We start from the raw sequence: 27,214 nt of genomic DNA, 5'->3' as shown, positions 1-27,214 counted from the left end.
CGGTTGTCTGGGGAGCTTGTGCAGCCTCCATCCATGGAGGTTTTCAAGGGAACAAAGCCCTGAGCAGCCTGGGCTGAAGGTAGCGCTGACCCTACTCTGAGCAGGAGGCTGGACTGGGCACCTCACAAGATCCCTTCCAGCCTGGGTCACTCCATGATTCTGTTAAACTGATGTTGCATTTGTCCTGCTCAGTGACAGCAGTGCTGGGGTTTTCTTTAAACAGAGCAAGAAAATGTCATTTTGCTTTGGATGGGGCGTGTAACTCTGTGCCCTGCTGAGTTAATCTTACTTCCCCTGCATTTGAATTAATGAGTGTCTTGATTTTCTTCCTTTTGATGTTATCAGTGGAGTCTGATAACCTAATAATTACTATCTGCTATCTGCAAAGTACTGTATAAACATTAGCCTATGCTCTTTGTCATATAGTTTCAGTGAGCGGCAACAACTACAGGACTGTTACATGACTGGTATCTTGGCTTGCCTCCCAGCTCCAGTAGATATTTCCATTTATCCTTTGTCCAGTGCCACATCAAGCTTCTCTATCTAGAAAAGTAACAAGGCCATTGCAGGGTACCTACCACAGGTCAGATGTATTTGACAGCCTGATAAGATGATCAGTTTCATCAGATGAAGTTTCAGGCAGGGGTTAGGAGTTGTACTGGGACAGGGGGTTTGGAACTAGGTATCTTAAGGTCCTTTCCAACCCTAACTATTCTATGATTCTATGGTAGGTGAGAGTTTTGGTAATCAAGAGAGGACGTATCTTCGATTTATGACATAAACTGACTGAAAACTGCGCTGGAGGCAGTGTGGGGAGATGTTTGCACCGGGTATTGCTCCTTTCAGTCATTCCTGGCTGCAGTCAGATTGTCCATGCCCCTTTCTGTCCACATTTGCTACCCAGCCTGCATGTTTATGGAAGTGACTGCTGAGACCATTAGCAGGGGAGCAGCTCACTGGTGTCATGTCAAGGCCTTCAAAAGATAGGGGAAAGTCAGATTCTTGCCATTGGTACTGTACCAGGTCATCTGCCATCTCATACAGACAGTATTGGGGTTCCTACAGTTCAGGTAATTTCTAAGGTTCCCTTCGGAACCAGTGGTTTCAGACATATCTTAATTTAAATCCAGACCCTGGGCACAGTGATGCAGACATTTTTTAAGTGATTCATAACTAGGAGGAGATCTGTGCAGTGCTGCAGCACCACACCAGGAATTAACCAACCCTTGAGAAGATACATGAGAAATCCTCCAGCAGAGAGGAATGTAGATGTTGGCAAGGGCCAGGACTTGTTTCTTTGCTCTCCAGGCATCTAAGAAAGCACATCTGGATCTGCTTTGGGTGAGCAAACAAATGAGATGCCCATTCTTGCCATTTTTTTTATACCAGATGTTAAGGGAACTGAACACAATGAGCAGAATACAATCGTTATTTTAGAAGGCAGAAAGCCAGTAATACTCTTCCTTCCATGCAGTCCTCCAGCACCAGCCACCTCAGCATGTCATGTTGCCTTCAACTCTTGGCTTGAAGGCCAGGTTGGCTGCTCCAGGCAGGGGCGATGCTGCAGCTTGTGGCACTTCTTGGTGGCAGCAAGGTAGGAGCTTGGATCCAGCTGTCTTCAGGTGGGTGCCTGAAGGGCTTCAGTGTGCTCCTGAGCCCCCAGGGGAAGATGGGACACAGGCAGCATGCCCACATAGTTGGGGCTGGAGGGAAAAGGGGGCTTATGTGGGGCTCCACAGACAATGTCAGCCTCCCTTGGGCTGATAATGTCAGCAACATGCTGGCAAAGAAGGAAAAGACCCACAAAAGGAGCTCTAATAATTTCAGCCCTCTGCCTTTCCTCTCCTTCCACCTCATTGTGAAACGGTCAAGATGGGCATCACCAGGAAAAGAAAACAAGAGAAAGAAAGATGCTTGTAAACCAGCTTGCCTCCAGTTTGGTTGGTAACCAGTGACCTCAGTTGTGAAAGTGTGCAGGCGCCTCTGGTACTCTGCAGCTTATCTCTTCTTTACCCACAGATGACTTTTGCTCCTTCCCAGTTAATTCATTAGGTAAATACAGATTTGCTGGGGGAGACACACTGAAGGCCAACACAAATCCTGGCTTGCAAGGAAATAATATTTTTATTCTTTTTCCCTTAATCGTCCCAAGAAAGAGCAGATTTTGGGGGGAAGAGCACTGAGAGATAAAGTTTGCTGGAAGAGTTGTTGGCTGCAGAGTCCAAGCCATTTTGGCAAGACCATCCTTGCACCTTCATGGTCTCTCTCTGCTTTGTGAGACTGGGGTTGGTATGTCCGGAGGAGAAAAGGCAGCTCAGTGTCTGATGTGAAGGCAATCCAGTGTCTGCTGCCCGCTGCCCTGCTTCAAGCTGCAGTCGTGGGGCCAGGCTGCAACATGAGGTTGTTGATGTCCATCCTCAGAGATTCCCTAGGGCTTCTGGTGGAGAAGCAAGCCTGACCACACGCCGTGGTGCTGCTCGAACACCAGTGTGGTGTACTTCTGTGTTTCAGGGACAACCCAACACCCAGGAGAAAACCACAGCCACATCCTCCCGGCCAGTGTGGAAGCCACTGGGAAAGCACAACGTTGACCTCGGGTAGTCCTGACGTGCCGCTTCCAAGGAGCTCCAGCCAAGTGGGTGAAACGGGCAAGCGAGCAGGAGGAAGATGGCAGAAACGGTAATTCAGGCTGTCCTTGGGCTCACGTGTGGAGCCACAGATCAATTAGGTCATGAGGACCCAGCCACAACAGCGTGCTGGCTTCTGGTCTGGCCGCTCTGACTCAGCTGGGCTCTGCAGGCACAGCAGGCAGCCCGGGTAGACAGGAGCGGCAGAGCCTTGCCTTTATGGCCTAGGATGAAGATGATGCTCTGTGGACCTGTTGGCCTCCACTGTCTGAGCTGCGTGTGTTGGCTCCAGCATCTTCCTGTCAGTGGCCTGAATTTCCTCCTGCAGGGCAATAGCCAGAAGTGGCTTTCCCACATTCCCTCCACTTCAAGTGGCTGCAGACCTGATCCTTCTGCAGGCAATCCTCTGCGTTTAGAACTCGTTTAATCCTATTCTTTTTCCAGTTTTACCTGCTTTGCTCCTATAGTTGTTCCTGATAATTTTATTTTGCCTTATTATTTGATGCTGAGAACCAAAAAAGTGTTTCTCAGTCACCCAAAAATTCCCGCAGGATTTACAGCCTGCTATCACCACCAGAATCGTTCTCTAAGCTGTTTTACTGTGGAACTTGCTCTGTACCCCTGAGAACCTTTGCTGCCCTTTCCTGAAGTTTTGTTCCTATCAATTCTCTCTTTTCATTTTTAACACACTAAGATGCCAGAGTATAGGTGTCCTCTGCTGCTTTGAGGCCATTCACTACCACCACACAAGTATTCCCAAATGATTGCTGGGTAGACTTACCTGCAGTTTTTTCACTGTTAGAGTGACAAATACTGCTCTTGACAGAATAATTAATTACAAAGTATTAAATTTTCTAGTGGGAGGGATGCTTCAACATCAACAGCAGGGGAAGATTGACTGGAGATGGTGGCCAGATGATTATTTACCATGTACATGGTCTAGTATACCACTCCGAAAGAGCAATTCTACGCATCTGTTAGAATCAGGTGTTTGAAATGCCAGTAGGGATGCCCTGTGCAGGCTGCCTTCACACCCAAGTGTCACTTCTTGCCTTCCACAATGATTGCCAAGGTGCCTGCCTGCTTTTCCTGCCTGCTTGTCCTCCCAGGTGATGGTGGGTCTCTATTTCCACAACACAGGAGCTGACCAAGCTGTGTCCGCTCATGAACGGCAACTGTGTGGGAAATCATGAAAACAAAGCTGACAGCTCCTGGGTTCTTCCCAACTTGCCCAGTAAGTGCACGTGGACACCTACAATGCCTGCCTCCAAGTCTCCACACTCCTGCGTGCCCTTGTAAGTAATTCTTTCATGCTGGTTATTTCAGAGTGCAGACTATCTTTTTCTGAAGAGGAAGTAAATAGTACTTCCAGTTACACCAGGATGGTCATGACCTGAAGTCAGCAGTTACTTGTCAGTACGAAGCAGTTTGGAGCATCTTATTTTAGAAGAATTCAGAAGAACATATTTCAGAGGTAGATTTCAACCAGGGTCTTGTACACATCCGCAAAGTGGACTCTGCGAGGTCTGGTGTTGCACAGCACAAGTGAAGGCACTTCCAACATGCTGGAGGATCTGCAGTAATGGCTCTCCTGGCTGCAGTGTAATGCATGCTTACATCCCAAAGCTGTGCACCCATCCTACTCTACAGCACAGTCAGTAGTAGTCACGCAGTCATCAGCTGAAGGGTTGTGGTTTGGCTACCCTTCTTCATTCGAACAGTCTGAAGCTGTGTGTAAGAAGATTTCAGATCACTAGCAATGTCTTTACTGATAGCTAAGAGACTTTCATGAAAACCAGGGCCTGGGCTTTAAAATAGGCAGAAAATGGTCCACACGGAGGATGCCCACTATGTGTAAGCAACACAAGAGTGCAGTGCAAAGCAAAGTCATTGCTCTGAGTGGTTCTTGTCCTCACAGCAGCGTGTTTCCTCCCAGGGTGAGATAAGCCTGCCAAAGTGCTCAGACTAGACTCAATGAGAGGCGCTTTAATAGCCTGCCAGAGCAGGCACAGACAAGCTATTAAAGATAAGGCTGTCCTATAAATGTCAGGGGAGCTGCAGACACGTCCCTGCGGTGCCGAAGATGTAAAACATGACTTAGCTCAAGCATGTGAGGAACTGGAGCCCATGGGAGGTGCGGCACTGCTCTGCATGGATGCCTGCCAGCCGGGAGCCAGCTGGAGGAGCGTCACACCACGTGCCTGGCAGGACATGGCCAGAGCACAGCCACTGGTGTGTGTGGAACCCAGAACCACCTCTGGCTCTGGCTCAGGAACTGCCAAAGTGGAATCCACAGCCTTATTGCTGACCTGGCAAATATGCATCCAGGCATGCACTCAGTGCAACCCCTGTAGCTGCTGCCTGAGGATAGGACCAGCTCTTTTCAGTCAGACTGGGGTTTTTCTCTCAACCAGCCAGGATAGTATTTCTGGCTTTTAACAGTTTAGCATTAGGGTGCCAGGAGATGGGCAGCTGGAGTAGGAGGGCACTGGGGCAGCCTCACATCCAGGAATCAGGTACTGGGGTCTGGATGAGGGGCCTGTGCAGCATCGCTGGGGCAGGGAATGAAACATAATCCACTGTACAGCAGTGAAGAAAATACACCAGGACACATCTCACCATTTGTTTTATGTTACAGCAATGAATGGAAGGGGTGGTTTGGTTTCTCCTCTCTTGGTAAACCACAGGTAGCACTGAAGTAGCAAAAATCTCTGGATTTTCTGAGATTCCTGTGTGCAACTTGTTTGATTTTGGGGGGTAAAAGCAGAGGATGGGGGCAGAGGGAGATGTTATTTCAGTTAAGAAGACAAGATGTTATTTTAACTAAGAGTATTAATTATTTATTTTTTTTTTCCAAATATACAGAGCTAGAGTGGCTCTGAAACCCTTTGAGCCAATTCTGACCCGCCATAATCTCAACAACAATCACTTTTTTTGTCAGGATTGATTTTTTTCCCTGGACATATTACGGAATAACATGCCATGAGTAAAAGCAGGAATCCTGGCAAAATAACATCCTTGTCCTCTGCAATCCTGAACAGAATCAGCAGCTGCAGGACTGGAGTGTCCGCACTGCGTCCTTTAGGAGCACCAAAGGCGTTTGTCACAGACAAACACAGTATTCCCATAGACCTGCTGCCTCCCAGGGACATGCAGCTGGGGAAGGAAGCTGATCATGCTATGATTATTTATCTAGTAAAATATGGTGGTGATTAGGAAAGGTATTTGACGGGAGCCATAGAAAATCTGTTGGTGGCAATGCAAAAGAGCAGGTCAGTTTCTGGTTCCCACCTCCACCCTCCCAGCAAGGCTTACACCGGCATGCATCCCCTTCTCCATCCCCTTGCTAGGGTCCACCACTGCAGACCCTGGAGCTACACAAGCGTCTCACTGTGCTGTATCAATCACCTCTTGCTGGGGTTCACATCTTATTCACCACAGTTATTAGGTGAAGGCAAATAAATGGCCTTGCTTTCTTCTCTCAAGCTGTCTTCCTGCAATATAGATGTGTAGCGTAATACACAGATCACTCTTTTGAAAGGCAGTGTTTAACTCTCCAGTTAAACATAGCCTGAAGGAGCTGGAGTCTCCCTCTGCTGTGGCTCAGCCCCACTGAAATCGCTGAGTATTTGGTGGCTTTTAGAACAGATGGGAAATGGCTGCAGCAGTGGGGGAAGCTCATTTACTGAGTTATTGCCTCACATTTATCAGCACTCAGTAGAGGTTGCAATGTGTGCAGTAATACTTTTCATGGAGGGAGAGGTAACAGCACACGAGTAATATTCCATCTTTTCTGGGCTTGCGGTGTAAGAAGGCTGGCTCCTTTTGGTGGTAAAGACCTGCACTAAGCCACTACCCCTGTACTCTTGCAAAGCAAGAAGTGTTTGTTTCATTCACTCTTGCAAAACCCAGAGGGAGGTGTGTGTGTCTTTAAGTAAATCTGCACGTCATTCCTGCACCACATGGACTTTCTGTCAGCAGACAGCCATCTGCCTGGCTGTGATAGCTGACCAGGATAACTTGGGTTCAAGGTTCAAAGGATGATAGTAGGCAAGAGCTGTGCAAAGGAGAGCTGAGCAGTGAGGGAGTGGGGCTTTGCCACCCCACTGAGAGAGAGACGTGCTGGCTCCCAACTAGGGGCAACACTTTTGTGGCCCCAATAAAAGCAGCCCTCATCAATCTTTCCCCTTTGTCTTTTAAAAAGCTCAAGGACATGAGTCCTCTCACTGCATGGCAAGATGCATTGGCTTTGGGCATACAAGTCCTTCATTCTGGTTTCAATTGCTTTGACATGGTTCTTGGCTTCTGCTGGACCCTGAGACTAGCAGAACGGGAAGGCTGGATTCCACTGATCCAAGGGTTTGGTTTAATTATTTGCAGAAAGCACCCTCCAGAGTGTTTTGTGTCTTGGGCCTGTCAGATGCCTGGGAGCCATCCACGCATGTGGCCAGGCAAGCAACAGATGGCCCTGAGGTAGCTGAAAATGTGAAGAGCAGAGATGGCGATGGGTAGGGTGGAGAAAAGAGGAGGAGCCTTACACTGTGCCTGGCCTTCTGGCTATCTCACACACTGTATCGAATCCCAAGGCTTGTCAGCTCTTCTCACTGCACTTAATTACAGGCCTGGCCCATGACCTTGCAGAACAAGACATTTCAGAACAGCCCTGAAAATAAATTACCTTATTTTTTATGCAGAAGAATTAATAACTCATTGTAGGAGTGATGGAAAACCGTCACTGGCTCCTGTTGCCACTAATTGTCAATGGGGACGTTTTCCCTTGGAGTCGGGTTGTCTGTCAGCGGCCTTGCTAAAGTTGCAGAAATCTCACTCAAATTTTATATTGGTTCATGTTGCATAACAGTTGTTTTGATTTGATGTATTTCTCTTTTCTCCACTTCATTTCAGACCAGAAGAAAAAAAGATCTTGCCCAACATCCTGAAGAGAATTGGCTGCACCCCAATGGTCCAAGTCAACAAGATTGGGAAGTCCTATGGGCTCAAGTGTGAGCTCTGTGAGTGTCCCCTTTCCACCAGGTTTTTCCATGCCATAAGGTGAGGGTAAGGGGTGGTGTTGGAAGAGGGCTTCAGAAGAGGCTCTGTCGAGAGCAGGCACAGATAGATGGGGAAGGCCAGAGGTGGCATGTGTTGGGTTCTCCCACTAATTAGGTTACACCACAGTCATCTCTCAGACCAGATAGGATGGTTTCAAGCTGCAATGAATAGGGCTAATGGTAATAGAGGCATCTCTCTTCCCACATGACTGAAGCATAAGCTCAGAGCAGAGCTGGGATGAACTTGCGGATGGGTGGATGTCATCCTGGCATCGGGCAGGGATGCTGCAGCACCTGCAGTAGTGTGCTGTGTGCACAGAAGACTGGCCAAGCCTTCATGAAACATGGTGCCTGGGACGGGGTGAAGGGCACGGTAGGATCCTTCCCACAGCCTAGCCGGGCAGAGGGAGCATCTCAGGTTGCAGGGACGCACACCAGCACAGCCCCTGGCTGCCAGACTGAGATCCCATGCAGCAGGGACTCTGCTCTGCTGTGGAATCATCTCCACCAGGTCAGCTGGAGCTGGGCCAGGCGCTGCCCTGCTGCATCTCTCTCTGTGGAGCAGTGACAGCTTCCCTCGGGGGCCTTCCCACAGTGCAGCCAAGGGGCTGGTTGCAAGGCCAGGTTTTCCAGCAGGACCCAAGTCTTCCCTCTGTTGGGATGTTAGCACAATGCTGGTCTTATCTCATGTAAGAGTTGGTTTTAACCTTCAGAGATTAGGAGAGTAAGATTAGGCTCTCTTTGTGCATACAGACCTCTCAGTCTCCTTTCTTACAACTTTTAATGCTATTAAATCATTTCAGACAAGTTAGGCAAAAATATGTTTTGGAGGCAGATTCATGAGCATTACATAGCTGGGTATGAAGGGGTGACTTGATGAGTGCTCGCAGTAAAATTGCACAGTAGGACTTTGCAGTCCTGTTTGGCAGCTGGAAATCCACACACCAGCCCATTGCCACCAGACACATGGCTGTGTGAAGCGTGTTGTGCTCTTTGACCAGATCCTCTCTCAGGATCTGGGATCTTCGGACCCATAACCCTGCAACCTCCCCATTGCACCAGAATGAGACCTCAGGGGATGTTAGGGGACCGTGGAACAGAGGTGGTAGAGGCAGGAGGACAGGTCTGCAGTGTCTGGCCCACCTCTGGAGCAGTCTCTCCCTTGGAGGATGTCGGCTTAGGGACATGGGAAGATTTGGTGCCAGCAGTAGCCGGGCAGCCAGGGAGACCCTGTTTGCTGGGACGGTGTCTCCCTCCCCTGGCGCAGGAGGGGAAGGAGAGCAGGGCAGGCAGAGCAGCTGCATGGTCCTCCCGGAGCTGCAGGTCAGCACACTCTTACCAACCAAACGCACGAATGCAGCACTGCCTCATCGAGGGAGCAGTTGTGGTTGGAGGCGATTACCTGGTAATCCCTGTGCCTCCAGGGATCCCTGTGTGTAGCTGGAGTTCTGGCACTTTGCATTATAACATGTAACAATGAGCACAAGGGGGTTTATCCCCATTCTGTCTGCTGAGGTATTGGGTTGATTTCTCAGCCTCAAGTAGCTGTCTCTGCTGGATGAAGTGAAAGACACAAAAAAAGTACCCATTTCTCCCTGTTGTCTGTAAAACAGAGCTTGGTATCACCCGTTCAGATGTAGATGCTCATCAAAACCTTGGTAAGAAAAGCCCTGCCCCAAGCATCAGCTGTGTGTGGCGCCTGAATGGGAGCTGAGGTGTGCCTTGTGGTTTGAGTGTGCCATGGCAAGTCTCCCTTTCTTGTTGGTAGCTTAGTGAAGAAGTTATCATTTTGACTGACACTTGAAGGTGCTCTTTCTGTTGTTCGTTTTTCTTTATGGCTCCCCATTCAGGAATACAGATCATCCTTACAGAAGGGCACCTTTTCAGCCATGCCCCAAGAAAGACCCTGAAACCTTACTGTTAACCCTGACAATACCATGCTCACCTTATGTTCAGCTGATTTTAAACCCATCCTAGACTTACCAGCACTGCCCGCTGCCTTCAGAGTGCTGCAGGTATATGAAATGTAGGGGAAAGATGGACTTTTAGCATCCCGTAGTGGGTGATTTAATGGTGGATAATGCTATGACAAGCTGGCACCCTGTATGCAGATGGTCAATGTGCTCACCTGGGCAAAGGATCATCCTGCAGGGGAAAAATGGGTATCTTCAAATGACTGCAGCAAGAGCTGGGGGAGCAAGTAGCTGGTGCTCCCGGCAGCAGCTTGTCCCTGATGGAGCCTGCCCTTTCATTTCCAGTGGCAAAATGTGAGTACTTCAATCCAGGGGGCAGTGTAAAGGACCGCATCGGCCTGAGGATGGTGGAAGATGCAGAGCGAGCTGGGATTATAAAACCAGGAGACACGCTCATTGAACCCACTTCAGGAAACACAGGTGGGAACAGCAGGGATGCTCCCAACAGCTGGATACCCAGCAGGGTGGCATGTCAGAGGGGCCGCAGAGGGGCAGGTATTCAAGGAGGTCTTGCACTTGGAGTTACGTGGTCAGCTTGGGACCGCACAGCTGTGGCTCCATCCTCCCCTGGGCTCCTTTCCCAGTGGCCATGAGCATCCTGGAGTGCCTCGCTGCTGAAATTTGCAAGCACGCTTGCACACGTGTGCCTGTTGGGCTACCTGTGGCAAGGCAAACATCTTCAGAAGCTGGAGGAGCTCAGGCAACCCTGGGTGTTTTCAGGCTGGGAAGCTCTTGAATACCCAGAGGTTCCCAGGGAGTGTTTCCCTGATGGGCTGGAAGATAAATCATCCAGATTGTTTCACTGCCATCCTATTCAGGCACCAGATTATGGTGGGGTGCAAAATGAGGGGGGACAACAGAGGAGCCTCCCCTCTATTCTGTAGCCTGTGCAGGACCATTGGTGCAAGTTTCCATGTCTCTGCTGCACCAGCATCCTCACCATGGTGGGGACACGTATGTGCACAGCATGCTTTCCTGCAAAAATGCCCAGTGGAGGCAGTCAAGGTGCTCTGGACAGAGTGGAGAGCATGTCCCCCTCTGCACTCCGCACCTCCTGCTCACTGGCCATGCAGAACAGGGTTCATCTATAGCCATTTTGCTCCTTACTGGCCCATCTTGCCCTAGCCACCCCAAGCCATGGTGTGAGGAGACCTGTGTGTCCCAGAGCTGTTCCCTGGTGGCTTCCTGCCCAGCCAGGGCAGGCGGGGTTGCACCATGTCCCCTATAGCCTCCCACAGGGACACGCTCCTCCAGCCTCACCTTTCTGCTCTATGTGGGGAGCAGTTGGCTCCATCCATCACCCACAGCGAAACTGAAGCAGAGGTCCCCTTCACCTGCTTGCCATGGGGTGAAATATGCAGCTTTGTGTGTGTGTGTCCCAGCCGAGAGCATCTGGGGAAGGGGGAAAGGCATTCCTGTGTTTTGGAAAACAGAGGAAGAGGCCTGAGCCTCGAGGGGGGGGCTGCAGGAAAGCTCTCCCCAGCTTTGCTATTCTTTCTGTGCCATGCTAATAGACGTCTGTGAGGAGGAGTGATGCTGCAGCTCAGCCTGCTTGTTCCACATTCGCCCATGCTCCCTAGCAGTGCTGGCACATGCTGAGAGGCTCATGAAGGATGCTCTTGCTTGTAGTTCATCAGGGAACATACCTGGTTATGTTCACCGGCAGCAGAGATGAACATAAGAGCAATGAATGTCAGTTAGCCTTGCCAAATGCTGTTGTCAACCATTTCCCTTTCCTCCCCACCACCTAGGAATCGGGCTGGCAATGGTGGCTGCAGTGAAAGGTTACCGCTGCATCATTGTCCTGCCGGAGAAGATGAGCACAGAGAAGGTCAGAGCTCTGTATGGTATTACCCTGCAGGCAGGGAACATCTTCTGCCCTGTCTCTCTCTGCCTCTCCCTCTGTAGGGCTGGAGTACTCTCTCCTTTAAAGGGTAACAAGCCTTACTGCACACACTGACATAGCTCTGTAGTTATTCAGAAGATTTCCTCTTGAGGGCAAAAAAAAGCACACTGTGATGGCCTGGCTGATTATCCGGTGCATGTGGTCATGTCTTAGCCAAACACCGTGTCTGGCTGCAGAGACATGAAGCAGTATCTGCAGTCTGTGAGGGCAAGGGCTGGATGGGGAGGAGGAGAGGCAGGCAGGTCCTGCTGACCTCCCCTCTGACACCTGATGTGTCCTTTGTGTCTCTGTGTTTCTGTGGTTTTCTGAAACCTGGAGACACCCATGGTTGTCTGAGCCGCTTTCTCGAAATGGTGGAAATGAAGTCACTTGCCTGAGAGCTGCTGATCAGGTGAAACTGCTTTCCTGGAGACGGCAGAAACACCCGCCATGGGGAGCCAGAACTCTCACAAGCTGCTCAGCTGAACTCCTGCCAGTGGAGCCAGACCCAGACCCTGCCTTAGCTCAAAACTGAGCCTTTCTCCAAAGCACCACCCTCGTTTCAACCTAAATCTCACTTAAGCTAGTCTGGATCAGATGCCACCTCCAGCTGCCGTGGGCTTTATCTCCAGGTGCCCCAGCACTTACCCACCCTTCTCTTTTGATCACTTCTCCCCAGCAGCTGCATCTCCCAGTGGATTAATACCCTGGGGATGATTTGTAGTTGCTCCTTCCCTGTTCTTAGTGAGCAGACAGAGGGATCTGGGGCAAAGACAACTTTAAGACCTCCCTCCTCCTTGCATGCAAGGGCTCAGACCACAGCATATAGGAGACACTGTTCCCTATCCTGGTTCCTTCTATCAAGGAGCAGCACAGTGCTAACCCACCTCTGCCATTTCCAGCCTGCCCTCTGAGTAGGACAGGGCACAAAGCCAGGCTTGATATCTGTGCCAGCTTTAGGCAGAAGTCCCTGGCTGCCATGAGGATGTCAGAGATAGTATAACTGAGAATTGGACATCGTATCTCCAAATGCTAGACACCTCTTGCACGCAAAGCTCCTCTGGCACCCAGTGCTGCCGTGAGCCCGCAGGTTCAGATTACTGCCTCTATGTGGGATCAGTTGTGTTACATCTGCTTTCTTCCCTCCCAAAGGTCGATATTCTGAAGGCACTAGGTGTTGAAATTGTGAGGACCCCATGCACCAGCTTTGATGCTCCAGAGTCTAACATTCGTGTGGCCTGGAAGTTGAAAAGTGAAATCCCAAACTCTCACATCCTGGACCAGGTAAATGCCATTCCTCCAATGTCTCTCTTTCCAAACATGGCTTACAGCATATGCTCCTACGAGTGTGCCTCTGTTTGGGGACTTCATTCAAACTGGCAACAGAGAAGATTTTGCCAGTGTTTTATGGTGTTTGAAATGTAATTGTAAAGCATGGGGTGGCAGGGACCCTTCCAAACCTGTAGTACTTCTACCAGTGCCTGGATGTGGGTAAGGCTGGGGTTTCCTGCACAATTCAGAGACTATTTCAGGTGTACTTTGCTTCAGATTTAACTTTGACCTGAAAAAAGTCAGTTCCTGCAGTGCTGGGTCTTGTACAAGAGGGCACTTCTGCTTTCGGTCTGACCCCGCTGCGAGAAGGCATTCCCAGAGCAAGCAGGGATCTCCTGTAGTGCAAAAGAGTCAGGGAAGCTCCTTCCTTTTAAGAAAAAGGGAGCTCAGTGTCTGAATACACTTTTCAGAAGCAGCCTGCTCTATGGGTGTGAACATGAGGCTGCACACATTTCAGTGCTGTACCTGGGTACCCCTGTGGTAAATCGCTCCGTACAGGTAGGACAGCTACACTGCCCCACAGCTCCCAGCCACCTAAGTTGATGCACTGCCAACCACAAACGCCTCTAAGTGACAAAGCAGTTCTCAGAATTGCATATGCATGTATGATACTTGAAAGAAGGTTTTCCAATATGGCTTTTGTGCAGGGATATTTTTTCCCCCCAAGTTTTTTAGCGGTGTTGTGGGGCTGTGTTTTAAACCTTTTCAAGACAACAGAAAAGGTTAAAATGCTTCTGTCTAAGCAATAGCTAAAATACCAAAGAGCTCTCTTCCCTCTGGCAGCTAGGGCCATGACAAAACCACCAGAGCCCACAAAACCTGGGACAGCCACATTGAATAGGCACCACGGGTCCCAGAGTGAGCGTTTGTGAGCACATTTAATCTTCCAATGTGGACAAATCCCAAGTGTCCTTGGAGATCTGTCAGAGTGACAACCAGGAGCAACACCAGTGACGTGGCCTGGCCAGGCTGCAGTTCACCCCCTGCCAGGGAGAGGAGGGGGCAGTCGCATGCTTTGGGTACAGCTCGTCAGGAGCTATTGCTGGTTTGGTATGTGACCTGTGCTTCACACCACGGTAACTCATGCTGTTCTCTGTTGAAATAAACAGTACCGAAATCCAAGCAACCCCCTGGCTCATTACGACACCACGGCTGAGGAGATACTGGAGCAGTGTGAAGGTACTGTCTGTGCTGTTGTTTGTACATTGTATGTGCTGAGGATGTGCAGAAGGCTATAGCCCCCTGGAGAGGCTTATTTTACGTCATTTATTGACCCAAATGTCCAGAAACAGCCAAAAGGGCCTCTGTAGGTGAAGGCACCCTCAGCAATACTGACATGCAACTTCTCATAGCCCACTGCAGATACACCTGAGCCTGCAGGGCTTCCCTGCTATGGCCTCCCATTTCACAACCCTGAGGGAGGAGACCAGACAAATTCAGGCTGTTCCCAAGGAGGAAGAACCAGTCTTTGTGGCTACAAAATCTCTGTGACCTGTCAGCTGCAAACACAAGATGGCCCAAGAGGCCTCACAGGGGAGCATTAATGCATCAGGGCATGGCGGGCTGCATCTGATCCAGCACATTCATCTGCAAACCAAAACAGACTGAAACTTCACAGACTAATGATGTTTGATGTGATAGCTGGTGGAGGATGAAGGAGCCCATGTCTATGTAGATAGGAGTGAAATTTATTGCCAGTACTGGGAGCACTGCAGAATGTAAACAGGACTCAAGGGTTTTAACTGGAGAGCAGTTATCATAACACTAAAGCAGTTGGGTAGCAACAGGAACAAAGGAGTCCCAGCCTCCCCTTCTGCACATTTAAATTTGCTCCTGCTGGCTGCCAGCAGTAGTGAATTACAAGCCCTTTTCCCAGTGCAGATGAAGCACAAGTCTCTGACTGATTCTGCTCCTACCAGTCTTAAATCAGCACAATTTCACTGATGCCACCGGGGCTACATCCTACCAACACAGGTGCCAGGGCAGAGCTCTGCCATCTCTCCGCTGTGGATGCTAACACTAGCAGAGAAGTAGTGCTTGTTATTGATATGTGTTGTTACTAATGTAGATGCTTTGCTTCAATGTGGTGTGGTTTGAAAGGGCTGGAAGTACTGAGATACTCCATCCCCCTTAAGCCAGTGGACAACAAAGACACAGAAATCATGAAGACCAGTGGGAGATCTGGAGGTCACCTTCAGCCTCCTGCCCTGCAAGCTCTTCTGAGCTTCTGCACAGGACCTTGCTTTGACCACTAGCACCACTGTTGCCTATCCTAGAACACACGGGGTTCTAGCAGCTGAGGGGCACGGGCTCTGCCTCTGTGCAGGGTCCTGAATAGAGGGAAGACCATGCTGGAGGCCATGCTGAGCCCCTGCAAGCTTCTCTCTTCCCTGACCCACAGGCAAGGTCCACATGGTGGTGGTTGGGTCTGGCACAGGAGGCACCGTCACTGGCATCGCCAGGAAGCTGAAGGAGAAATGCCCAGAATGCAAGGTAAGCTGGGTGGCAGGGCTGCCTGCTGGGAACTGCATCTCCATGGGTTTTCCTGCCTGTGATTGAATCAAACCTAACCCCACGGCCCACCTGAGCTAGCAGCTGTGGTCTTCACCTATGTGTTTTTCCACAGCGAGCTTGACTTTTGTTGGAAGCAATTTGCCTCCCTGCTCTATGGTTGACACCAGTCATAGATGCTCATTCTGCAGAGTCTGTGATTCAAAGCAGACTGGAGGGTTGACAGTTACTGCCCCTCTGTGAAGCCAGTGTGTGAGAGATACTTGATTCAACAGAGACAAGTTGAGATAGCATGCACCCAGCTGCTGGAGGAGCTGGGGATGAAGTTACCTCGCTGACAGCTTTCACCAGCCCTTGTTATGCCATGTGCTGAGGGAGGAGACCTCAGCACAGACGTAAAGTTATAAGCAACCAGGGAGGTGTCACTGGCAGCACAACTAGATCCAGAAAGGATGTTGTAGCCATGGGTTTCCAGAGGTTTGAGCTATCTGGCACTGCAGCAGATTAAAGAGCACTCACACTATCCTAAGGGAAGTAGCAGTCACTGCCAAAGAAGTGAGGACAAACACCTTAAGAGTGATAACATTTTAAGCCACCAGTCACTTCAGCAGCTGAACACTACCTAGGATCTATTTAAAAGGTCAGTGCAAAACAGTGTCCTTTTATCCTGTAAGCTCTCCTTGCTGCCAGTGGGTGGAATATTAATGGATGTTATGGGAAGGAAAACATTGCTGATAAGGCTGTGGGTAATTTTGCCTGTGAGTGGTTTAATAAAACTCCCTTCCCTCAAAGGTAATTGGTGTGGATCCTGAAGGCTCCATCGTTGCTCTGCCCAGTGAGATGAACACAACAAACACCACAAACATTGAAGTGGAGGGCATTGGGCATGACTTTATCCCTACTGTCCTTGACAGATCAGTAAGTAGCCATGTGATGAAAGGCCTCTGTCCCATCTTTGGCTTTGCATCCAGCCTACCCCCAAGGTCAGATGTAGCCAGCTCTTGCACCCAGTTATATCTAAGGCTACCTGTGTGCCTTCCCAGTGCAGAACAAGCTGTTGTGGGGGGCCTGGGACCCCAGCACTAAAGCATCTGAGTAAATCTGTAACTGACCTACAATGAGAAGGTAAATACAGGGGTAAATGAGGAATATGTCACAGTACCACTTCTCAGCAGCCTCTTTCACTGTGATCACACAGAATAGGTCAGTCCTAAGGCTGCTCTTCATCACCCTAGCATTTCCTGAGCCATATAATGGAACAGACTATGAATGTCATTCTGCTTCTTATGTTTCTTCTCGGTGTATCTGTGGCACCAGGTACAGAGCTTTAAAGCCCTAACTCAAGCTGCCTGTGTTCCCTAGTCCTCGTTCTCAGAAAGGTCCCCCACAGACTCAGGCCTCAGATTCTTTCTGCTTTCAGGTATTGTGCTAACTACCTCTCTGTTGTTGGCACATGGCCTTAGAACTGGGACCTGTAATAACCTCAAACTCTTTTTGTAGTTGGGTCTGATTTTGCCTTGCAAATATTGACCATTAGTGTAGCACAGCCTAGGGCATCATGGACATCATTCCCTCTACAGCACCCTGATTCTGGACCTTTCAGACATCCCTAACTCTCCAAGGAAAGGGTGCTGACTGGACAGGCTAGAGTGGGTGCCTGCAAAGCAAAGGCATGCCCTGCAGACCAAGGATGTCCTGACAAATGTATTTGCTTTCAACAAGTATGGAAAGCAGCTCAAAGCTGCCAGACATTATAGGCATCAGGACCACGGAATACCTCAGAGGGTAGAAAGAGCCTGAAATAACACTGCCAAGACCCAACCTTCTTGCTTTTGTCTTTAGGTGGTCGATCAGTGGTATAAATGCAACGACAGAGACTCGTTCCTCATGTCGCGCAGGCTGATCAGGGAGGAGGGACTATTGTGCGGTAAGCACCAACAGCAGCTGCTTCTCTTAATGGATTTTCTGAATCTCATCCTTTTGAGACCAAAACTCTTTGGTGCGGGTGCTCTCTGCATTTAGTGCCTGCTGGATGGCTGACCCCTGAGCTGGTGTGTAGGGCTGCGTCTACTGCAGAGGTATGGCAGTGCGCCTTTGCTCTGGGATCTGACTCATTGGCCACAGTAATTATAGAAGCAATAACTCTCCTCTTACCGGGGCACTTCTGCACATGGAACTGGATCTTCAGGCCTAACCCTGTGTGGTGTAGTGTTACAGGGGCTCAAGAGAGGATTAATGGGGCTCGGGGCAGGACAGGTGGGCTAGAACTGCTGCTCCACTGACAACTCTCTGAGGCAGTACACTTGTTGAACCATTGCCACACACACAAGAGGTGCCAGCTTTGGAGCAAGGAAAGCTTGGAAGTAAAGAAAGTGTAAGATGTTCTTACTGAGCGTTTCTCCCTGTGCCAACAAGCTGTAAGTGATCCCACCAGCTTTCCAAAATGAAAGGATGCCCTCAAACAAACCCTGCCTGTGCCCTAAGAGCCTCTACAGAGCATCAGCGTTTTAGTCAGCTTTCCCTGCCACCGAGCAGCTAGCCACAGGTTCCCATCCAGGATCAGGCAACACGTAGGCTTATAGTTACAGCTGATAAAAGCCCTGAGTGCTCACATCCAGGGAGTTTTGGAAAAGATCAGGCCATTTGTAATGAAACACTTAAATGTTGATTTAACCCAGCAGGCAGAGAGTCATTGTGTTTCACCACAAACCACTTACTGACCCCAACTATAATTTGTGAATAGCTCCATGTTCCCTGAACTGCATTTTTCAGGGCCTTTCCCCATTTGTTTGAAAAATGTGCTAATTAACCTGCTGTAAAATACGTGCTGCCTTGAATGCAGTGTGTAATTGGCACACAGATAGTGGAATGTGTTTGACTTCCAGTACTTGAACTACTGGTGGAAGAATTGCCTCTGTAAAGCAGGGACCTGCTTCCTTACGTGCAGCAAACCACATGTGTGCACACAGGCACAGGAAGCATTCAAGTCTTCCATCACGTTGGCTTGGTATTCTAAGCACGAGTGTAATGTTTATGGATTTTTTCAGTCTTTACGATGCATTTAAAGCCAATCTTTGGTTGCCAGATATGTCAGTTAGAAGGTCTAGTTTTGGTGTGGTCTTCTCATCACCCAAAGGAAGGGTATGGTGTGGGCAGCAGAATGTCCCTGTGTTGAACCTGTCAGACCTTGGCCTGCCCACAGACTCACCACAAGAAATGGTTCATGAAGTTCATAAGATGACTCTTAACGCTGCCATGAATGCCAATTGCCAAGAGCCATCATATGAACATATCCCTTCAAACCCCTACCTCTTCCTTATCCTAAAGCCTATGGGGCTGTGGGGCTGATTGTTCTCCTATTCCCAGTGTCTTGAGCCTGGTGTAGGAGGTGCCACCTCTGCTACTGCTTTTCCTGGGTGCCTCTGTGCCATTAGCCATGGCAGTGCTGTGCCCCATTCACTGGGACTGTGGTCCTACACCCTGGGGCAGCCCCGATGCTTGTCTCTCTCTTCTTGGTACCCACCCAGGAGGCAGCTCGGGCAGTGCCATGTCTGTTGCCGTGCAGGCAGCCAAGGACCTGAAGGAAGGTCAGCGCTGTGTTGTCATCCTGCCCGACTCTGTCAGGAACTACATGTGAGTTTCATGCTTCCTCACCTGCTTTCTGGTGTTGGGTGGGAGCTTCCACAGTCTTCTCCCCAACTCTGCATATGCCATGGCTTGTGGCCATGGGGCCCTTCAGGGACATGAGCTTAGCACTGCTGAGCCCTGGTGGCATGGGTTGCTGGAGAACACCCCAGTACGTCTCATTGGATGGCACCCAGTGTGAGCCCAGAGCTGGGAGTCCCCCTGGAGCAGCTCATAGGAAAAACAAAGCAAACAACAGGGGTAAATAACATACTGCTGTGGCAAGCACCACGGGCTGGCTCCTGGGAGGCTTGGGGTTTATTTCCTCTTGTCACTGACTGACTGCACGGAGCAGGAATCAGTCAAGCTACGGTTTTTGAACTTGCATGCCTAAAGTTAGGAAGGCAAATAGCTGACATGCTTCCAGGAGTTACTGAGCACCCGCAGCTCCTGCTGACCTTAAAAGGGGCTAAGAGCAGCCAGCTGCAAAAATCATGGGAGCCCCGGGGCAGTGCTGCGGTCTAGTGCATGAAACAAAGCACGACTTCTTCTGGAGGGCTCAGACTCGCTCTTTGTTGGTCATTTCTAGGTCCAAATTTCTGAATGATAAGTGGATGATAAAAAACGGTTTCCTAAACGATGCCCAGGAGCACAAGCCTTGGTAAGACAGCTTCCAGTGGTACAAACTGTGCTAAGAAGCCAGCTTTCTGAGCCTGGAAATTAACAACTTCAAAGGAAAGCATTATCTGTTAGTATTTAGAAAAACTGCAGTTAAGGCTGGATCCCTCTGGGGGGGCTGCAATGTCAGCTCCTCTCTTCTGAGTGATCGGAAATCCCTGTTCTGCAATCAAAGTCTATGAAGGAGATGTTTACATCCTGAAGTTGCTGATCTGCTCCCACATGGCAATCATTGTCCAGACCACCTAAGCCCTGCTGGGCAAAACAGTTGAGGGGTACATCTAGCTCCACTCACAACCTCCTGTCCTATTCCACAGCTGTGTTCAAAGGAACATGGGGCTGGCGGGGAGATGGGTCTCTCCCGTAGCAAGCACCCTTTCAAACAGCTCTGAAGGTCTTTTCAGGAAGGGAACAGTATATTTTCACTTTCCAGAGCTTCAGGCCAGCAGAGATGAGCAACTGACCTGTCTCTTGGATGCCATGGAGAAAGAGTCCCCTCAAGGGAGGGAATCACACTGCTGATGCCAATTGACATGCAGCTGAGCTGATGCCAGTTGACATGTGGCTGGGCAAATGCCAGTTGTTTAGAAAGCACCTAGTCTCACTTTGAAGACAGCAGGTATTACTGATGTCACCTGCTCCTGCAGGTTACTATAACCAAGGGTTATTGCCAAATATTTCCTAAAACCTCAATACATTTCCAAGGCATCTTGTGCCTGTTTAGAATTCGTCTTCCAGCCTCTAGCAAGGATGAAGGGCTGAGATGAGCTGGGAGTTGCCTGTGGTCCCCAGCAAGCAAACGTAACTTGTCCTGTATAAATCACACGAGCATCTCTGCCAGGCTGTCTCCTGGAGGACCTGCAGATGCTGCATTTTGAGGACCAAAGATGCAGACCAAAGAAGTAAAACTGGCAGTCCTCACCGCTCATGAGCTTGGAGCAAAGCCCTCAGTAACTTCCTTGGATTCAGGACAGCTCCACACTTTGCCAGCTGCTGGTCTCAGCCCTGCCTCAGGAGTTGTATGAACACTGGGCTTGGCTTCAACAAGACCTGGCCATGGTGGACTTGTAGCATCACTGCTTTGGGGATAGAAGCGGGGTGATCTTTGCAGGCAGGCAGAATGTCTCTGTGTGGCTGGTCTCATCTCTGCTGGTCTTGCCTCCCTGAGCAAGGCCCACAGCAGAGGGTAACAGCTTGGTGCTGCCATTTGTCTTTCAACAGGTGGTGGAACATCAAGGTGCAGAAACTGAATCTCTCGGCCCCTCTCATTCTCCTCCCTGAAGTCAGCTGTCAAAAAGCAATTGAGATCCTCCAGGAGAAGGGATATGACCAAGCTCCTGTTGTTGCTGAATCAGGGTAACTATTTTTTACAAAGATAGCCATTCACATAGGAAAAGCAGCCACAAGGAAGCTAAAGAGAAAGTGCCTTTACTGATCCCATGATGGGGCTCTTGCACTGGACTCTGTGATGCATAAGCGTGTCTCTGTAAATGAGCCAGTTAAAGTCAAAACCAAATTCAGTGCCCGCCAGACTCAGCAGAGGTTGGATCAGTGCAAAGGGAGGCCAGAGGAGAGGTGAGGGCTGGGTGGAAAACCCACGCAAATAAGCAACTGGAGAGACTGCAAGCTTTCCTTCTCCCATCTGCTAAATCCTGCTCTGCAATAGCAGACTTTAACCACTCTTACACCAACAGCTTGGGGAGGACAAGAATCTTCCTGTCCCACTAAGATGAGGAAAAAGTTGGTGCCTCCTGTTGACAGCAGCAGTGATTTAGTCACTGACTTTGAGGGGAGCTGTTCAGCCCCTACATAAATCATGTGCTCTGTCTCAGCCCTAACCTTTTGGAAAACTCCCTGTTCCCTTACAGGCTTATTTTGGGAATGGTGACCCTCAGCAACACCCTCACCTCAGTGCTAGCTGGAAACGCGCAGTTCTCAGACTCCGTTACGAAGGTCATCTATGACCAGTTCTCAAAGGTACTGCTGTGCCTGGTGGCATCCGCTGCCCAGGGATGGGGACATGGGGAGAGAAGCATGATCACCCTGAGGTGTGACAGGTGGGAGAGAAGGTTAATGAAAAAACAGAAAGGTGAAAGAAGAGAGGTGGGAGGGTGTTGGCAACATCATGGAGATGAGAGTAAGGACAGGCACCAGCAAAAATGCTGCTGAGCCTGTAGGGTTCAGACATGGGAGTTTTCACGCCAGGAGCAAAGTGTGTGAATGTCCACCTCCAGTCTTACACTGTCAGAGGGTTTTGTCTAGCTGGGGATTCAGCACCCTCTGAATTCAGAGCCCAGGCATTGCCTGGGCTCAGCAGGGCTGGGACAACAGGCACGGGCTCTGGTGGGTGTGCAGGAAAGGGATGCCTGTGTTGGATGTCCATCAATGGTCCAGAGAGGGAGTGAGGTAAATGTATGGTGTTTTAGGGGAGCTGGAGCCACCTCCTCATGCTAGCCCATGGAGGCCCTTTGGGCTGGGGGGAGGCTTAAAGGTTGGACTTGATGATCTTAAAGGTCTTTTCCAACCTAGCTGATTCTACAGAAAAGCCTGGTTTGCAGGTGGCCGGCATCCCCTCCCATCTCCGCAGAACAGTGTGAATGGGTGAGGTACACCTGATCTTGATCCAGCTGTGTGGCACCTTGGCATCTCATGGCGTAGAGGCAGGAACCAGGCTCTGCTACCACTCTCCTTTAAATGTGGAGTGAAACTTAAAATGTCTCTTTCTGTCCTGTTCAGATTGGCCTGGAGGACAGCCTCGGCAAGCTTTCCGGCATCCTGGAGAACGACCACTTTGCTATTGTTGTACATGAGCAAATGCAGTGTAGGTATCTTCAGCAGCACTGTGTGGGCTTTGCATGAATGTCTGAGAGGGGAAAGGCAAATTCTCAAACTGAGCTTGGTAGGTATAAGCCCCTACAGGAAAGATTTCTGCCCTTTGGCCCTGCAAAGCCCTGGAACTGCCAACTATTCACCCATTTCCTTTCCTGACACCACAGAGATGAGGGGAGAGAAGGGAAGCCTTAATCAAAGGAGTCCAGGACTAGCACCAGGATGTGCATCCTGCAGGAGCCCTTCCCAGATCCTGGCCATGGGAGCTGTGTTGTCCTCTCCATGCAGGGGTGATGCTGAAGCACTCATCATCTCAATCCCCTCCCTTCATCTCATGGTTTCTCATAGATATCCACTTCTGGGGCTGAGAAGTACTCATTAAGGGATTTCATTTGGTCCCCTCTGACAGCCAAGGTGGACTGTAAGTAGCACCTTCGGGTGCAGTGCATTTGCTTCACAGCTGTAGGCTCAGGCCTCTAGTTCTTGTTTAGCCTTTTGGCCTTGAATTCAAATCACTGCCTTACTGGTTGTGAGCAACAGGGGAAACAAGGGAAATGAGAGATCTCCGCAGGCTTAGTACCCAAGGCACGGTTGAAAGGATGCCTACAAGAAATCTGGAGAAGGCCTTTTTACAAGGGCATATAGTGGTAGGGCAAGGGGGGAATGGTTTTAAATTGTAGATAGATTTAGACTGGACATTAGGAAGAAATTCTTTACTAGGAGGGTGGCGAGGCACTGGCACAGGTTGCCCAGAGAAGTTGAGGCTGCCCCATCCCTGGCAGTGTTCAAGGCCAGGCTGGATGGGGCTTTGAGCAGCCTGGTCTAGTGGAAGGTGCCCCTGCCCATGGCAGAAAGGTTGGAACTGGATGATATTTAAGGTCCCTTCCAACCCAAACCATTCTGTGATTCCATGATTCTATGAAAGGAGCATTTGTGCACATCCGATAAAACTTAGGTGGAATTCAGGCATCTAAGTGCAAGGAAATAAACTATACAGTCTGCATCCTATTGCTCAAAGACCTTCCGCTGTGCATGTCCAGAGGCTGTACCATCTTCTGAACACCCCTGTTCCCACTTGCCACTCCTAGAGATGCAGCCAAGAGACATTCTTATGCCTGTGTGCCCCAAGGAGCCTAGGTAAATTGATATGCTGAGGGACCTTAGGGTGCTATCTGATGCTGGTGCTATCAGACACCTACCCTGGAGGTCCAGGGTAAGTTGAGAAAGATGAAAACAAATGTGTTGGACCATGAGCAAGCCCTGCATCAGAGGCACATGACTCAAGAGGCACAATATACACTGAAGGGTACAGCCTGGGGCATCTGTGTGTGAGCCTTACCTGGACCACAGCTGGCTGTAGGGATGCTCTGCCAATTCAGGAGCACCACTAGACCGGTCCAATAAAGCAGCTGTACCAGCAGCTTTGGTTTATTCTCCAACCACTGTACAGCCACCCCCTCCTCAGTGAAGCAAACCACTCAGAAGTCACATGCAGTGGGACCACATGAGGGCTGCTGACACATCCGTAACAGAGGTATCACACCTTTCTGCTCCTCTGACCACAATCGATACGGTGGCAGGCGCTGTTCTGCAAATCTGACCTAACACACCCTTCCAGGGCAATTATACTGTAAAACCTCTAGAAGTACAAATCTGGCCTTATCTCCGGGGAGTTGCTTTGTTTAAAATGTTAACAGCATGAAAAAGCAGCCAGAAGACTCATGCTTAGGTCTTCTAAATTAGAGCTGAAGGGTGTAACTGTACTAATTTTATGGGATTACACATGCTACATGCAGAGCATTCCTACAATATTGTGCTGTGTTGACTGCCAGCAAAGGGCTGCCTGTTGAACCCAGGGTCTCTGAAACCAACCACATGCAAACATCCCAACTCCTTTGCTTCCTTCTCTATAGCCTGCTGCCCCAAAGCCGGCTCTAAAGCTGGCTTACAAGTCTAGACATGTTCCCGCAAAATGCTGCAAGCAAAAGTCTGTCATTCAAAGCTGCCTTTGATGCACATTTTCAATTCACTCACTGAGAATAACGCTGGGTAGAATCTCCTTTCTCAGCTTTGTTATCACAAAATAGTGAAGATCTGTTTTGTATCACATTTCAACATAAATTAAATGGTACCCACAAATTAAATGGTACCCACTGAAAAACATCTGCCAGCTGCATGCGGTGCCTCTTGTTCTGGTTTTCAGACAACACCCATTTGCTTTTACAGAGCTGCTGTTTTAATGCCGTCACAGTTACCCCCGTATTTATTGCCTTATCCCCACACCTTCAGAGCCTGCATTTTATCTCGTGTTTGGGCTCTGGTGGCTAGTTCTATTTTATTTAAGAAAACATTTATCAGATAGTCAAAGCAATTCTTGCAATGATGTTTTATTAATGGTGGTGTAGGACATTATGCGGGCAGAGTAGAAAGTGCCTCAGTGCTGCTTTTACAGTCTCATTAGTTTGGCCTGAAAAGCTTTGAGGTGATAGAAGCAAGACTGGAACAGAGGTTGGATAAAAACAGCTGGGGAATTAAGCTTCCTGCTCTGGTAAAAGGTACATTATTTGCAGCTAAAACCTCCCTGATATGATCCCAGTGACCTGATCGAGGCTCCATCAGTCTTTCCTGTTGAGGCAGAGCAGAGACAGCTGCTGTTCCATTAAGGATTTTGTTTCATAAACAAAAGGCAGCCCCTGCACAGCTGGGTGGGGGGGTTCTTCTGGTTGTATTTCCACTAAACTGGCGTTTCCTGTGCTTGCAGTCAATGGGAACGGCAGCTCCTTCATGAAGCAGATGGTGTTCGGTGTGGTCACAGCCACGGACCTCCTCACCTTTGTCAGCAGAAATGAGAAGAAGTATCAGAGCAGCTTGGCTGTACCCTCCTCTGCTCCTCCAGCACAGCCAGCTGCCCCCCAAGCCTCTACCTCCCAGTGAGGTGCTTTCTAGTCTGATCCAGCTGATCATTTCTCATAATGACTAGGTGAAAATTGTACTGTAATGACCATTTGTCCGCTAAACGCCATCCCAGAATACCACTAACAACAAGATAACTAATGAAATTGTGTTTAATAGCCATGCGTGGTTACATGGAGCTTCCCAGGTATGAAGGGGTAACACAGGGAGGGGTGGGGATGGGAAAGGAGAGGTTGTTATTGCACAGATTTTAGCAGGTGGGGGTTTGGTGCTGGGAGGATGGTGCCAGACTCGTTTCAGTGGTGCCCAGTGACAGGACAATGGCCATAAACTAAAACACAAGAAGTTTCACCTCAGCACGAGGAAGAGCTTCTTTATGTTGAGGGTGGCAGAGCAGCGGAACACGCTCCTTACAGGGGTCGTGGAGTCTCCCCCTCTGGAGACATTGAGGGCCCGCCTGGACACGTTCCTGTGTCACCTGCTCTGGGTGGCCCTGGCTTGGCAGGGCTTGGACCAGATGATCTCCAGAGGTCCCTTACAACACCAATGATTCTGTGATTCTGCCGTGTATCTGCTACCCATAGGTACCAATGCACTGCTGGTGCTGCCACGAGTCACCCTGGCCACACCAGTACCGGAGCCCATCTCTGCTGTGAGAGAAGCAGGGCTGGGGCAAGCCACATCATGGCTGCACCCTTCTGCCCCTCTCCACCCTTCACAGGACAGCTGCAGGCACCCCTGGGAGACCCTCCTGCTTATCCCCAGCTCTGTCTGTGGACCAAGGAGGCAGCAGGAAAGGCAGGGCCCCAGAGGAGTGGTGAAGAGTGAGGAATGGGTGGGACATTGCACCCCGGTATGTGGAAGGTGGGGACCTGGGCAGGAGAGATGTGAAGGGAGAGCCAAAGGCTGCGATGGGTGGGGAAAGGATGGCTCCCATAGTTGCAACCGGCCTTTTGAAAACACTTTCCTTACCTCTGAGGGAGCTGGCAGCACTGGGTGTCTCTAGCACAGTCCCTCAGGATGGGGCAGTGAACCAAACCTGTTCAAGAAGTAAAGACTCATTCTCACAGTACAGTAACTGGGAGAAGGAATATGGCTTCATCCCTGTGTCCTGTAACAGTCATCTCATGGATATGCATCCTGGGAGCTCGTTGTTGAGGGGAAGGAGAGGTTGATCTTAGTTTTGCTGTGAAGGCATTGTGTTCCATGAACTGATAATGAAGGTCATAAGAGCCATTTGCCATGCCAGCACTAAACATAAATGAAAGCAAAAGTGAAAGGAGGGTGGGCCGTGGGATCAAACTGAAGCACCATTGAAACCTGGTTTGGGGGAGTTGCTCTCAAAGACACTCTGAGCTTTGCCATTAGTCTTTCCATAAGTCTTGGGAGCTGCTCCAAGGTGACAACAGCCAATTCCAATTCTGTTTTGCTGCCAAGTGTTTAGTCCATACTTTCAGCCTAATCTAGTTTATACAAGACTTTTATTAAATTATAGAATGCTGAAGTATTTATATTTAGGAAGAATGTCTCTGTTGTCTTTTGCTTCCTGAACACAAGCTGTATCAAATCTTCTGCAAGTTTTTGCTTGAGTAATAACCATATTTGTTGAGAAAAAAGTAAAAACTGATTAGCTCAACCTCATCGTGTTGTATTTATTTTAACAGCTCTGTTGCAAACCGAAGGATCTTAGTCTGGGTATGTATTCCAAACTCACATGAGTAAAAGTGCCCTGTAACTCCATGGAGCCCAGACCTGAGCGTGAATCTGGACCACCTTGAAGCCCAAGGCTGT

At 49.5% G+C, this 27,214-nt stretch overlaps 1 protein-coding gene across 2 annotated transcripts; it reads left to right on the top strand.

Moving 5' to 3' along the window:
• Window positions 1-275: 275 nt before the first annotated feature.
• Window positions 276-27,214, top strand: LOC134155421 (cystathionine beta-synthase-like). Of its 2 annotated transcripts, XM_062602602.1 has the most exons (16): window positions 276-2,679; window positions 3,768-3,922; window positions 7,533-7,639; window positions 9,937-10,071; window positions 11,403-11,482; window positions 12,689-12,820; window positions 13,978-14,047; window positions 15,270-15,361; window positions 16,172-16,297; window positions 17,222-17,306; window positions 18,907-19,012; window positions 19,593-19,664; window positions 20,903-21,037; window positions 21,550-21,658; window positions 22,418-22,502; window positions 25,272-27,213. In XM_062602602.1, exons 1-16 carry the CDS (start codon window positions 2,668-2,670, stop codon window positions 25,442-25,444), a joined length of 1,674 nt encoding a protein of 557 aa, XP_062458586.1. In that variant the 5' UTR covers window positions 276-2,667; the 3' UTR covers window positions 25,445-27,213. The 2 variants fall into 2 exon arrangements, with proteins under 2 accessions (XP_062458586.1, XP_062458587.1); XM_062602603.1 differs by lacking the exons at window positions 276-2,679; window positions 3,768-3,922 and having other exon boundaries at window positions 5,928-7,679; window positions 25,272-27,214.

This window comes from Pezoporus occidentalis, unplaced genomic scaffold (assembly GCF_034315485.1).
Source record: "Pezoporus occidentalis ecotype Australia unplaced genomic scaffold, CSIRO_AGI_Poc_V1 ctg77, whole genome shotgun sequence".
NCBI classification, from domain to species: domain Eukaryota; kingdom Metazoa; phylum Chordata; class Aves; order Psittaciformes; family Psittacidae; genus Pezoporus; species Pezoporus occidentalis.
The sequence above is the reverse complement of the archived record's forward strand: the minus strand, read 5'-3'. Positions and strand labels throughout refer to the sequence as shown.